Below are 14,856 nucleotides of genomic sequence, written 5' to 3'. Positions count from 1 at the left end.
ACACACAGTTGTCAGTAAACTGGTAAAACCCTTTAAATGCATTATTGACTATTTTGAGAAAAATCCATTTGAATGTTTGACTCAATGAAAGCTTTTAATTTAAGGCATTTATTATAAATACTTTTATACATTTCTGTATCTTAAAATATAAACCATCGGAGTCACATTGAACGAAAAGTTCAGGAAACAAGATTTTGTGATATCCAAAACATCATAACTTTTGAACTAAATGAGATAATAACAAACCTCTAAAGAGCTTTTCATGTTAAATAATGTTTTTCTTAAATAAAAAAAGGACATATTAAAATTATGTATCTGGGACTACTGATGTTGTTTGCATTAAAACAAAGTGGACTTCAGATTTTTATTTCAACCTAAAAAACATTTTTACAGCGAAAGTGAACATTGTTTTTATTCTGATATAAAGTAACCCGTCGCGTTAATTTCTGCATTTTTAACATCGAAACGGCAAAAAGTGGACATCCGTGTTTGATAATCTAAGGCACAATTTTTTTTTTTTAAAACGTTTATTAGCCCATTTAAAAAACATAAAAAAACATAGGAATTTTAGAGGTTTTTTTTATCATAACACAATTTAGAATTGTGCTTGAAATTTTATGCAAAAAAAAGCTTCAGAGGATTTCAAGTGTATTGCAATAAGTGTAGTGGACAAGTCAATTTTCAATTTGATATGGGGTAAAACCACAGATATATTATCTATTCAGAGGGTAAAACGGATTTATTTTTTAGTAGGTTTGTATTAGGAGAAATTTGAACATTATTCAAATCTTCCAGTAAGCGTGCGTGTATTATGAATAAATAATAATCGCATAAGTCATTTAAATGATTTTATTTGTTTCATTAGAACGATCACACCGTACGCATGAAACCAGTTCTTTTAAATTGTTTCTACCAATGAGATTTTGAAAAAATATCCGCTGATTGGAATTACCACCTAAATACGTAAAAAAAAACAGTAAATTAATTGGGTTATTATACATACTAACTTTAAAATAAACCCTCGGAGAATTTAGGGAGTTTTATCAGTCAAAAACCTCGAAAGATGACATGTGACCGTATTTCTTATTTGTTTTCTCAAATTTTGTCGTTTAGAGGGTTTTATCAGAACACCACCCAGTGGTAGTGTGAACGAGTACGTATATTAGGTATGGCCACATAACTAACCGGTCCAACACCGCCACCGCTCTCTGCCAAATACCAAACTCTTGCGTTGTTCAATATTCCATACGAAAAGGGAAATTAAATTGGAATTCAAAGTCTCAAGAAGTTATGCCGGCAACACCGTTTTTTCAATAAAAAATTCGACACGGTAAATCAAAAGCCTATAGAAAATAAATAATTGCTCATTTTGAAATATGTGATGTGAGCGAAGCTGCTGGTAGCTTTAGGCTAGAGACATTTAATATAAATTTATGTATACACAATACTCGCAATTCCTCTATAATAATTTATTTTGAACACCTATTTAACTTCGCTGGAGATTAATTCAAAATTACACTTATTTGAAAAGGTACCTTCTTACTTTTAATAGAGAGTAACCTAACTGTGAGGAAGTCAAACTTATAATTTGTGTGGTACATAATATTGGGCCTTACTTATAAAACTTATACAGGTGTTCTTTAAACACTGTCACATCCGAAACCACGATGATCAGTATGGGCAAGAAGACATATTAGCATATCAAAAAAAATATTTAGAACGAAGAATTTTTTTAAAAATAAAATATTTAAAAAAAACAAATGGTTGATTACTTCTGCAGGGGAGAAGCGAGGGGGGCGCGGCCGTGCGGTTTCTCCCCTACAGTAGTTAGCAACCATTTATTTTTTATTTATCTTTTATTTTTTAAGAATTTAGTCATTCTAGAAATTTATTTTAATAGGCCAATATGTCATTTTACTCATACTGATCATCGAGGTTTTGGATGTGACAGGGTTTAAAAAACACCTGTTTAAAGTTACGCTTAAGCATAGTGGTAGAATAAGTATGGGAATACAAAAAACTGTCTCTTAAAAAGTTAGACATTTTGGCTCATGTGATTGTTCCCCTCATAGATATTATATACTTTTTATTAATAATTTCTAAGTCAAATGAATCTTTTTATTAGCAAATGCAAAAAATACCGTAATTAACATTAATATTTCATTCAAATCAAATATTTCAAAGTCAAATTAATCTATTTATTAGCAAATGCAAAAAATACCGTAATTGACATTAATATTTCATTCAAATCAAATATTTATATTGCGCTCAATGGCATTGAAAAACTCACTTCTTCGACAACCGCCTGATTGTTGCAAAAATGGAAATGTTGCTATGTAAGAAATTTCGACGCTCTAGTATGCGGCCCACAAAACAAAACAAAATAATAGACTACCTACCGGCATACAAATTATTTGCAATTTAAATTTTCCAATTGACCGCCACGTGTTTCTACATTTCAATTATTCTTATTCCTTGAATATGAATAAGCATTGCAATATTTTTTTTAAAGCGAATTTAAGAAAACCTAATGTAGTTAATATTTATTTAAAAGGCGTAAATAATACACGGAAATCTTTCTTGACCGACGTAAACGCTTTGCAGAAATTTAATGTTCGGTGAATTAATCATTTAAATTACCTTTTCAAATTATGATCTACATCTTAAATGGGTAGGATCTGCACGTGCTAAAGTGAAGACACAAGTAGAAGAATTAAAAATAGCGCGGATATTGAGAGTTTAAAAACATCTAAATTAAACTTACAGCTCAAAAAAGTAACAAAAGAAACAAAAAGTAGAAAACCTTTTTTGTTTTAATATTATCAAGGAGACCTTTTAAGTTTTCAGAGTAGGCACTTTTAATTAAATAATAAACTCAATAAAATAATTCAAACCTAAACTAAAGAATCATATGAAACCCGCTCCATATTTACATCCATGCCGTAGGTATTAATTGATTCTTGTAATAAAATATATTATTTGGGATTTTTTTTTTAAATTACAAAAAAAATAAACGAAAATTGTGAAACGAAATCCTTCTCTAAACATAAGGAATCTTGCTCCATAAGAGAGATCGAAAAAGGATATCTGTACCTCAGTGGATATAATATCGCAATAAGCTGGTTTATACGTGAATAAAACACCGAAGTCCACATTCGTAAAATAAATGCTTTTTTAATTTGAAACAAAAATCTGAAGTCCATTTTGTTTTAATGCAAAAAAACATCAGTAGACCTAGATATGCTATTTTAATATGTAGGATTACTATCAAAATAATAATAATTTCACATTGAAATTTATTTATAGACTGAAATTATCTCATTTGGGTAAAAAAAATATCACGTATTGGAAATAGCACAATGACAAAATCTTATTTCCTGAACATTTCGTTCAATTCGACAGCGATTTATCCTGACAAAAAAAAAAACTTTTTGATTTTATTTTTAGCATTTCAAAAATGCATTAGCAGTGTAAATTTGTATAGTACCTCTAATGCTTTTCCAGTGACGAATTAATATCGTCACTTAATATTTTATTAAAATTAAATCAATAACTCAAGTCGTCATCGGTATTAACAGCTGTTTGTTTAGAAGCCGGTAGCCTATAAATCCTACCTCAACAGAATAAAAAAGCAAACGTCAGTAAGAATTTGTGCACTATACTGACTCATTCCACAGTAACCTACCTGGAAGTAAGAAGAAAAGATTAGTTTTGACGGGAATTTCTTTACGTGGGTGAATAACCTTGACCGCCTCGAAAAGGTTCTAGATACAAAAAAAGAATGTGAAGATTGTATTTATGGGAATGTTGTCTACCCCATAGGCATACGCCTGATAATGAATGTATCTGTCGTCCACAGTAACATTACAAATGAAAATAATAATAATAACAAATTAATCAAAAATATTTTTTCAATGAATGCATAACAAAGAACAAATTGACATTTTCATGCGTATTGTTATCAATTGTCTCTTTTGGTTTTGTTGTTTTTAAGATACAAACATGTGTTATTTAAATTTAAATTGTATTTGAATTTGTAAGTTATATGTAACTTGTACAATTAACAAATTTCGTCCGACACAATAATGTTAGTTTAAAAAAAATGAAAAATAGGAAAGTAGGAACTACAAATTAATAACCTACCTACACTTGATGAGTTTCGAACAACTACCTACATAATGTTTAATGTTACCTATTAAATTATACATGAGATTATCAGTATAAAGTTCAAATATATTATTATTTCCTTCAACCGAGTCATCTTTTCGCTGGTAGTCGAAATATTTTTGCTTGTTTCTGTCGATATATCATTATGGAAATCTCGTACCAGATGAACATACCGACACATTCGTTCGAATCACATTATGTATATACAACAGAAATGTTTTTCTATCGATGGGTGTGCTCGAGGTTGCCTACCTGATGTTGTCCAGCACTCCGTGCAGTCTTGGCACAGCGCCGACCAGTCCGTCTCCAGGTCCTGGAAGGTGGCCATGATGGGGAAGGATCCTCGTCTGCCCTGTCCTCACGACAGACACATGTGAGCGACGCGGCCGACGGTGGCGTGACGGTATCCGATTTGGAAGGCAAATTAGATAAACGACTGCGGGGATAATCTAGGCCGGGCACATCGCGGTTGCAATATGAAATAGCGTGACGCGAAATAACTCTGAAACGCTCGAGTTCACCCAAGATTATTCTCTTGTTTACTTATATTATCGAGAATTAAAAAGACGTTAAACTAGGTTGCGTAAATAAAAACACGAGTTTCTACGCTTCTAAATCCATTACCTTACGCGAAAATTAAAAAAGATCGACGCGGGAAAACGAAGCGAAGGGTGAACGCGAATTATAGGGTCGCTCCGGGGGCCTTGGCCGCCGACAGGAACGATCCCCGAGAGTCCACTCCGCCGAATCTCGAGAAATAACACTCGAACATTTCACACATATTTGCATTCACCAAAACGAAAACGAACATGGAATACTAATTATGATAACGAACGGCGCAACGGCGCGAACGGGTGACAATTCGAATTCTAAAGATGCTAAAATAAATTTAAATTAACGCGGTTTTAGATTAACGATTAAAACGAGTACGCGAGGGGGAAATTGAGCGTAATAAAAAAAAGTTTTTAAAAGTGTTTTTTAAAAAAACGAAGCCGCGATGTTGGGATCATTCCCGCGCGGTTGCAAGACACGACGCGTGTGGGCGGCGCGGTGGTCGGATGTGGACTGGCGCGGGACGCGGACGCGCGGAGGAGGGCGGAGGCCGAGAGGAGCCTAAACTGGTTCCTGCGGACAAGCAACGGTGTCCTGCCAGACCTGGACAGTGGACAGTGGACAGCTGATCCGCTACCGACAGGTAGGGCGCCACTACACCACCTCACTCGTGCGCCGGTTCCCTGACCATCCTCCACATGATCACTGATGAGAGATATCTGACTATACTGTAATAGGGATACTTATTGCCTTTTCCAGTTAACAATTATTTTTTTAATTTTGAAAACATATTATACATGATTAATTTTATATTATATTCTAAGTGAATTTTGGGAAAAACTCATTAAGGTGCAAGCATATAACAATATTTATTTATAGACATATTTACACTTTAAACTATAATATTTTTATGATAAAAATAAAGAGAAATAATTGTTATTATTTACTTAAATATATCAATTTTCAGACCATTTATTTAAAGTCGTAAATAACTTGTGCGGGAAAAATGGAAATCGAGTTGTGGTAGAGTGGGATCTCGAACCTCGGACCTTTGGCCCGTGAGTCCAGAATACTACCACGGGACTACAACTCGGTTCAATTAATCAAATTATTTACAAAAGCAGTATAAAAATTATGATAAAATATTATAAATTAACGATTTAATCAACTTATTTGTTTAATTCTTAGGTAAAAAAATATATAAAAAAGTATTAAAAATGCTTTAATATTGTACATAAATTAAAAAACATTTACATATAAAAAATCCTTTTCAAAACCACATCTTATACGATATTTTGATTGACTTTTTAATAATTGTCACATGTTCATTGTTCAATTTTTTTATTTATTTATAAAATGCTGTCAATATTTAGTACGTGTCTGGGCGGATGAATAATACATTTCTGTGTGTGAAATAGAACCAGAATCCTGGACGAGTGTTTTTGACTTGATGGCTACTTTCAGGTAAAAGTCCTTAAAAAGTAAAAAGCGTTCAACAAGAGGGTCAACATGAAATATCTGTTTCTACGTTGGTTTTATACTGCATTATTTTACTGACCCTGAACTGGCACCTGAAGCGAAAGACTGATCACCTCGCCTTCACGTAACACGTGACCAAGATAGCTTCATACGCTTATGTTCCAATGCAGTGCCCATAGCACCACTGGATGCGGCAAGAGAAATTATGATGTTAATATTGAAAATATTTTTTTACTAAAAATCTCGTGAGCTCGAATATCTAGAACCTACCCTGCCCTGCTAAGCCAAAAAGTCATACAAAAAAAAATAGTAGTGCGTTTTTTTTCGTAATAGATATTCAAGTGCCTCACATATTTAATGGGCCAACAAGTAATTTCTGCTTTTCAAATATGAGATATTCTCTTGTATAAAAAACAAAACTGTAAAAAATATGCATTCACATTGACAAAGCATAAGTCCTGTATGTGACTTTTAGCATTTGCAGGGCAGTAAAGTACTTTGGTACATTTTGTTTTTGACGAAAACGAAAAATTAATATTTTGTTTTTTACATGCTTTGATTTCAAGGTGTGTGTTTACATTGTAAATTTATATAAATATCATAGAAGTATGTAAATAAGTACATAATATTTCAATATCATGATATATCGTCGCCGTTCAGGCAAAAGTCGCCCTAAAAAAGTCAGTTTTGAGTTGAATATGCCATTCAATGCGTAAAATTATGCTCTTTAAGTGGCAAAAGTCATCAAGGTTATTTAGAAAAAAGTTGCGTAAATCGAAATTATTTGTTGTTCGTAAAAACTCAACAAGCATAAATCACTGAAGGCTCATAGAATTTATTGATAGTTAAGGCCGATTTGAAAAAATAAATTAGTATGACAGTTTTCTCCCTAATTTCTTTTCATAAATTCAAGAAGCATATTTTTTTATTTATTCAGAAAACATGCAGTCATACATAAGTATTAAAAATGCAATGATTTTCTAACATAAAAAGACCAATTAAGTTTTTATAAATTATATCTCTCACTCGCTCACACACATATACACCCTCCCATCCACCTTCTCTCATTGACACACACACACACCCTATTCTGACATACCTAGTAAAAAATTTAGGCTTCAATTGGAATACAACTAAAATGACATTTTATACCTAAGTTTTATTCTCTCTAACTGTTGTTTTGATATATTTGTTTTGTTGTATTTTGTTGTCTTCATAAATATCAATAAATAAAAAATTAAAATTATAAAAGATGAACATTAAATGTGACAAAAAAGAAATAAATAAAAAAGTGAGAAAATAATAATCGTTAACATTTGCGTTTTTCATGGGTATTATTATTGGTAATAAATAAAAAATACGGAATGCACTCTCTGAGCCATCCATGCACACATTTATGAACGCATATATAAAACATACACAAACACATACATTACATGCGGTACATATACATATTATAAACCACTCAAGATGTACATTCAGCAACTATCCCAAATAATTAACTTAATGAAGAATTTTTCTGTATAATTGCAACGGGCAGTTAAAAATATCCACATTAATACTGAGGCCCTTTTAATTTTTACAGGTACGTCTAATAAATGAATTTGAGGTATAATAGTTTTTTTTTTTTTTTTCAATATACAAGAAACTGAATATAAAGAACATTAACCTATGTAGCAAAGACAAACAAGGGCAATAAAATAATGGTATACAATTTATTCATAAACACGATCAACATATAGGACTTCGAGCCAAACCATGCCAATCTATCTTCATCCCTTACTGTGTTAAGGGCAAAGAATTCTACGAAAAGCCGGAAACTCTATCCCAAAGAATTCCAAGTAATACTAATAATATTTTCTTCCTGACACTAGCTCTTTTGGGTTTCATTTTTCAGATTATAAACAAGCAAGTAACTATATCAAAATTTAGCCCCTTGCAACAAAAAACCTTCCAGATGAAAATGTATCTGAATGAAAATGTAACTGATGAAATTTTCACAAAATACTTGATAAAATCATATAGTATGCATAAAACTTCCAAAACAAAAAAATCTGATTATTCCATGTTCTTCAAACTTTCGAATTGCGATTTCTTAAAATTGTGTTTTTTGGATTAGTGACTTTTGCCTGAGCGGCGACTATACAATGATTGAACATGTATAGTCATCTGTTTACTTTATTTCATCATAAATAATCCTGACTTCTGGCTGCCTGCAGACCTCGAATCATTTTGAAATGTATATTTAACATATTGATCACCTATACGTGCAAACATGAAAACAAATACTTGCTTACGCATTGCACATCGTTCATTTAAAAATATACCATGTTTTCATACTATTATTTATATTTGTTAATCAAAGTAGACCGTTTCGAAAAAAATGCGTACCCAAAATAAGTGACAAACCCAGCATTTGACTATAACTTTAATAAAGAATTTTGTGCCTTGAAAGTTTAATTCATTTTATTTTATTGGGTAATAAATCATCACACATCGCTAGCCCAAAGCAACAGTAAGATTAACCCGATATTTCTGATTTTGAGATACATAATATATAGATATGTTAATAAATTAAATAAATTAATGTTTTAAAATAATAAAATGCTGAAATTAGATAGTTAACCTATGTGAAAATATAGTATTCATAATCTACTTAAAATATATATCATTTGTTTTTATTTATTTTATTTACCCTTTGCACACCTCAAAGTCCGATTACCTCAGAATATGTTCTTCAAAGATATCTCACTGTTGCTTTGGGCTAGCGATATGTACAATTTTGAGATACTCATCGATGTAGTATTAATAAAAAAATCTTAACAATATTTTTAGTTTGTCCAATTTTTTGTAGACAAGGCCATTTTTATGTATAAAACTTTGAATAACATGATAGATTGCCCTAAGATTCTGTCACTTTTTAATTTTAGAGTCCCAGTAACGCAGACCAGAAACCAATCTCTTTTTAAAATTTCTAAATGTAAAACTAAATCTTTTCAAAATTCATTTGTAAATAGAACCTGCCATATGTGTAATCAAAAATTAAATTGTATTGATATTAATAACATATCTTTAACTTTCTTTAAAAGTGAAATTTCCAAAAATAATTCAAGTTATGATGTTGCGCCTTGAATCCGCAGCCTATATTATGCAGGTGATGTGCAGTTCTGTATGTAGGCAGTAGGCGCATAATAAATGAACACTGTATGGTCAACTATAGTTGTATTATTTATTGTAATGTGCAACTGTGTGACCAATATTCATTTACATTTCTAGTAATATTATAAGTTTTGTATGATTAGTTATTTTATGTTATGTATAATTTTTATGTGACAACATTTACAATAACAATATTATGTGGAAGCCTCTAATTGGACTTTATGATATGTATTTATGGTATAATTGATTCTTATAAATGTATAAATGTCTGTTGGCTTTCCAATGAAATAAAATAAAATTAAAATAAAATCCCTGGGGAGCTGTTGTAATATGTTTAAAAAAATCTTAATTTACCACAATATGTAAAATGTGATAAATACAAAAAATATATAAAACAAACGTATCTTCTTCTTCTTCTGCAGCCTTTTTCTCTCCACTGCTGGATAAAGGCCTCTTCCAAACGTCCCCATTCCTTCCTATCACCCGCTTTCATCATCCACGTTTTACCGGCAATAGAGGCAATGTCGTCGACCCATCTTTTCTGTGGCCTTCCAACACTTCTTTTGTTTGCCCATGGTCTCCACTTTATTATTCTGGGTGTCCACCTGCCATCATTTTGTCTCGCCAAGTGCCCTGCCCACTGCCATTTTCATTTCGCTGCACGATCCATGATATCCACGACTCCGGTTCGGCGCCTTATTTCTTAATTTCTTATTCTGTCTCTTAAGACATACACCGAGCATCTGTCTTTCCATGGATCGTTGCGTGCATTTTAATTTCTGGCTACTTTTTTGTGCTATAGACATGGTTTCTAGTCCATATGTTGTCACCGGCAATATGCAAGATTCATATACTTGTCTTTTCAAGCATATAGGGACTTGTTTATTTTCAAAAATATATTTAAGTTTTCCGAAAGCAGCCCAACTTAGCCCTATTCTTCTTGGTAACTCCGCTATTTGGTTATCTTTACCAAGTTTGACTTTGTATCCTAGATAAATGTATTCATCAACCACTTCGATTTTATTATTGTTAATGAAAATGTCTCGTCCTTTTGGACTCATAATCTTTGTTTTATGAATATTCATTTCCAAACCAATCCTTTTTGAAGCCTCGTGTAGTTCCATAATCATTTCGCCTAGTTCATCCAAACAAATGTATACACGGTTAAATTCCGTAAGCGTATACGTATATATCTTTATTTACAGAGTTAAACAGAATAGATAGAATAACACAAATGATTGAAACACGAAATATGTGTATCTTGGTATATCGTCAGTATACGTTATATTATTCCCGACACATGCCGGCCAAATGTGTATGGTATGTTTTATTGCTTTAATATGAAGACAATTTGAATACATCCTGATGCCTGAGTATTCTCAAAGTTTTATAAGATTTATTAAAAAAAAAATTCAGATTGGTGTGATTTTTTTTAAAAACCCAACCACACGAGGCATTTAAATAAAGAATTCGCGATGCATTCCGGTCTCAGTATCTTGAAACTTTCTCACAAATTCCTTCAGACTCGAAGTCTTTTTTTGCCTAAGGTTCATTAATACTGCACAAAAACTATGTATATAAAGGTTATCTTCATGTTCAGTTTAGTTAAATGTTTTTTTTTTAATAATAAATATTTGCGTTCCTATGATTTTTTCCTTTAATATTTTTATTTTTCTACGAGTCGTAAATAGCGCACTATTGAGTATATGCGATGCCAGACAATTTTGATGAATATGTTTTGAACATTGTTATTTGTCACTCTAGCAAATTCCTCCTCGATACAGTACGAAAAAACAACTGCATGTCGGACTAATTTTGCCTAACTAAAATCGATGTTTGGCTTTTCCATTTTCCGCACCCCAAAACTAAACGGATTTGGTTATTTTTTAAAGATAGAGTATCAAAATGTAATTTTCTGTACCCGTTATTTTTCCGTTTTTCAACATTATTTATGATATTTGTAAACCGTACGTCTGAAGATGGCAGATAAAACTGGGCGTTTTTTTAGATTTTTTAATGGATTTTGGATGGCCTAGCTCTCACAAGAAACAAATGAAAAATGAAAACAATAGAGACACGCTTATGGTAAATACATAACAACAGTGTGCATTGATCTAGTGTCATAATTCAGGTAAAAAATATGGAAATACTTTTGCATGAAGAAAAGTGAGATCGCGTTTCCTCTTCAAATATCGGAATCAAGTTTGGGTAGAGTGCGATTCAAACTTTTAATCTATGAGTCGCAACACTACCCACAGGACCGATTCTTCAATGTCCGCAGCTGAAATTTAGAGTTTTTTAATTTAAATTAAATTAACGACAAAATACGTTTCTGAAAATATGTAAATACCTTATTTTGACGTCATATGTTAATAACTTCATTAAGTAATTATAGTGCTTTCACACTTGATTACGCAGACAGTATATGGTCCATTTTATACTATAGTAAAAATTCAAACGGCATGCTATCATAACATGGGATGGATTGATTTTTATCGTATTGTAATTATTTTTTTATTTATGTAATGGCAAGCAAACGAAATAAACAGTACACCATCAAGCCGACTAATCTCCAGTCGATTTCCTTTTGCGCGATTTTTACTTGAAAATAGCCACTAAATAAAGAAAACACATAAAATAATAAATCTCAATCCACTTTTATTTTATCGTTTCTTGTAGATTTGAACGATACGTATGAAACGGGCGGATAGTCTAATCTAAGTTGCATAATATAAACCTGCGCTATGCAAACAAGTTCCCTGCAAGATATTGGACACTTACAGCGATAACATGGTTGATTTTTGCGGTCCTTCGGATAATTATAGCATTGTTGAATTTCCAGATTACGGACTTCCAAAACATAACGTCCACAAGAAAAAAGAAATGCCATTGACACTCGACATAACACCTAATAAAAAACACTCCCCGTATATAAATATAATATGTACTAGAAGGCAACAGTCGGTTATCGCCGACTGTTACATGCTAGAAGATTCGGCCCTTAGGGCCTCAGTAAATAATTGTGTTTTTACTTCGAAAGATACATTTGAAACTATTTTACAACTTCAAACCGCTCTCCTGAACAAAATTCGACATGTTTGAACAGAAATCAACCCATTTTATATAGCAAACCCACCTTAATTTCAGCATTTTTTACGGCGTAAACAAACTAACACAGAGTAATATAAACGTCAATATATTCTATCGATACGGTATAAAGTAAAATTAATATTTATATAAATTAAAGTACCTTCACCGGTAACTAACCTAAACACGTTTGAAAACGCAGCGAGAAAGACAGCAATCGGACGCAAAAGAGAGACAGCGCCTTACAAAACAATTAAGGACGCATGTGTATTCCTTTTCAAACAACGTATGTCTTCTGCTACTACTGACGTGATGGACATTGTCAAGAACGACGAAAGAGCATTGGGTGGATTCATTAAATATTATTTTATTTAATAATATAAATATGTGTCACCCACCCTAATTTTACCGGACCGAGTGAATTTGCGCGATACGTGTGAACAGGCTCGTACACGACGGACTCAATCAATCATTTTAAGACTATTAATATTATAGATTCAAGAAATTGTGTTTTGGCAGATTTGGGTTTTAAATCGCCAACATTAGACCCATTGTTCACAAAAATACACACTGAACCTCGAACGAACTTAAATTAAGTTTTGTCACTTAAATCAAAATAACGAGATAAATATTTATTATAAATGTATTTCGCTGAAAACTCTCCTCTTGAGAGGCAGTGCATTTACTACTAACTCAACACTCAATCATTTAGCGTTCATCGCAATACATTATTAACCTACCTGTTTTGAAAATGTCGAGATACAAGAGAAATCATCTTTCTAAAGAGATTGAATAAATCTTAAGGTCAAATTATCACCTACAGCTGATGGACATTTAATTTATAGTGAAGGTACTTAATATAAAGGGACTTCAGATGGAGAAATCCGACAAAATGCGGGGGCTAACATTACTGTTTGAATCAAAGATATAAGAGACCTATTAAGTGGTTCGAATCAAGTATCTATTAGGTACCTACTCTTATAGTTGTGAATGAATTCCGATAGTAAGAAGCTACCTTTTTAATATACTTCTACTTCGAAAGAAATATAAACCTTGCAATGTGTTCAGACAGGATTTCGATCTCAGTCCTGCAATGCGGACGTCAAACTTTCTCTGAATCTCTTCGGTGGACGACGACCCTCTGGAATCTCGTGTATCACGATCTTGGGAATCCTCGCTGGATCCATTCTTCTAACGTGGTCGTTCCAGAATCGTCTTATATGCCTACTTCACTTCACAATGCTGCAGGTTCTACGAATCGTTTCCTTTGATATACTATCTATGCGGGTTTTACCTACGATTGGTCGCAGTGTTTTCATTTATAATATTGACGTTTCGTTCTAATAGTGTCTGCTCTTGCTTGGATTGCGTACGTCATTTCTTTTAATAGTAGTGTTAGTAATTTATTCATTAATATTCTGAAAACATTATTTGTAGAGGCCGTAGACGAGCAACCTGGCTAACAGTCATGCAACTACAATATATTATGTTAAGTCAGTTAATATTTTTTTTTAAACTGTAGAATCTAAAATAACGTGCATCCAAAAAACATTTTAATACTAACTTTGACGATAGTAAATAACGAACCATGGTGTGCATGTTATTTGGTATTGGTAGAAGGCCATATAATGCGTACTGCATGTGCAAAAAATTAATAGGACATTTTATCATAATAATATAGAAAAATAAGATAAAATTTCAAAGGAATTCAAACCAAGTATATATAATCAAGTATATGCGACGCGACGCACTGAGGTTTTAAAGTCAATTTTAGCGGGAAATCAGGTTATTTATTCTCTATTTTTAATTCCAATTATTTCTTACATACTATCTTAAAACATAAATGGAGCATCATAAACCAAGTCAATTACCCATATGGCAACAATGTTAACGCGATGCGATGTTGTCAAAGTTGCTAATTAAAGCGCCAAACCTTTTTCATTGTTTTAAAGCGTTTGCATTCCCAAGTTGACAACACCTTATTAGCAAGGCGTTAGCATTATTGTTTGATTTTACATTATGGATATTTTGATTGAAGGTATTTTCTTGACAATTCACTTTATTTTGCTTTTTTTTATTTCATGGGTTTGAGGGGAAATAACTAAACAGTGAATTATCGGATTATAAAAGTTTATCATTTAAGTTTGTGAAGGTCTACAAAAATATCCCCGAGAAAACCGATCAATATTATTTTATGAAATGATATATATGTTATAAAATCCATAAGAAATAAGCTGCCAGAAATTGCCTATTAAGTATGTATGTTACTTTTTATTTCAGATTGCTCAATTTTTTTAATAATTCTGTTTGACATTTGGCGAAGGGGAAATAATAAAACTAAAGAAAAAAGTGTTTGAGCTCATATTTTTCAATAATTTCAACTTAAGAAATTTGATAAAGAGACCGTTCTGT

The 14,856-nt window shown here is 32.2% G+C and overlaps 1 protein-coding gene across 1 annotated transcript in view; it reads right to left on the bottom strand.

Annotated features, from left to right (window-relative positions):
* The window catches only part of Cen (cerebellar degeneration-related protein 2-like), a 127,774-nt gene extending 122,540 nt beyond the window's left edge, over nucleotides 1–5,234 (bottom strand). The window contains exon 1 of the mRNA XM_088231954.1: nucleotides 4,420–5,234. Coding sequence (XP_088088080.1) covers nucleotides 4,420–4,495 — 76 coding nt within the window. The 5' untranslated portion in view covers nucleotides 4,496–5,234. The remainder of the gene's footprint in view (nucleotides 1–4,419) is intronic.
* Between the last annotated feature and the right edge of the window lie 9,622 nt (nucleotides 5,235–14,856).

This window comes from Micrasema longulum, unplaced genomic scaffold, assembly GCF_059751315.1.
Source record: "Micrasema longulum isolate JH-2025_06_02 unplaced genomic scaffold, ASM5975131v1 h1tg000937l, whole genome shotgun sequence".
In the NCBI taxonomy this organism is placed as follows: domain Eukaryota; kingdom Metazoa; phylum Arthropoda; class Insecta; order Trichoptera; family Brachycentridae; genus Micrasema; species Micrasema longulum.
Note: the sequence above shows the minus strand (reverse complement) of the source record. Positions and strands in the feature narration are given on the sequence as shown.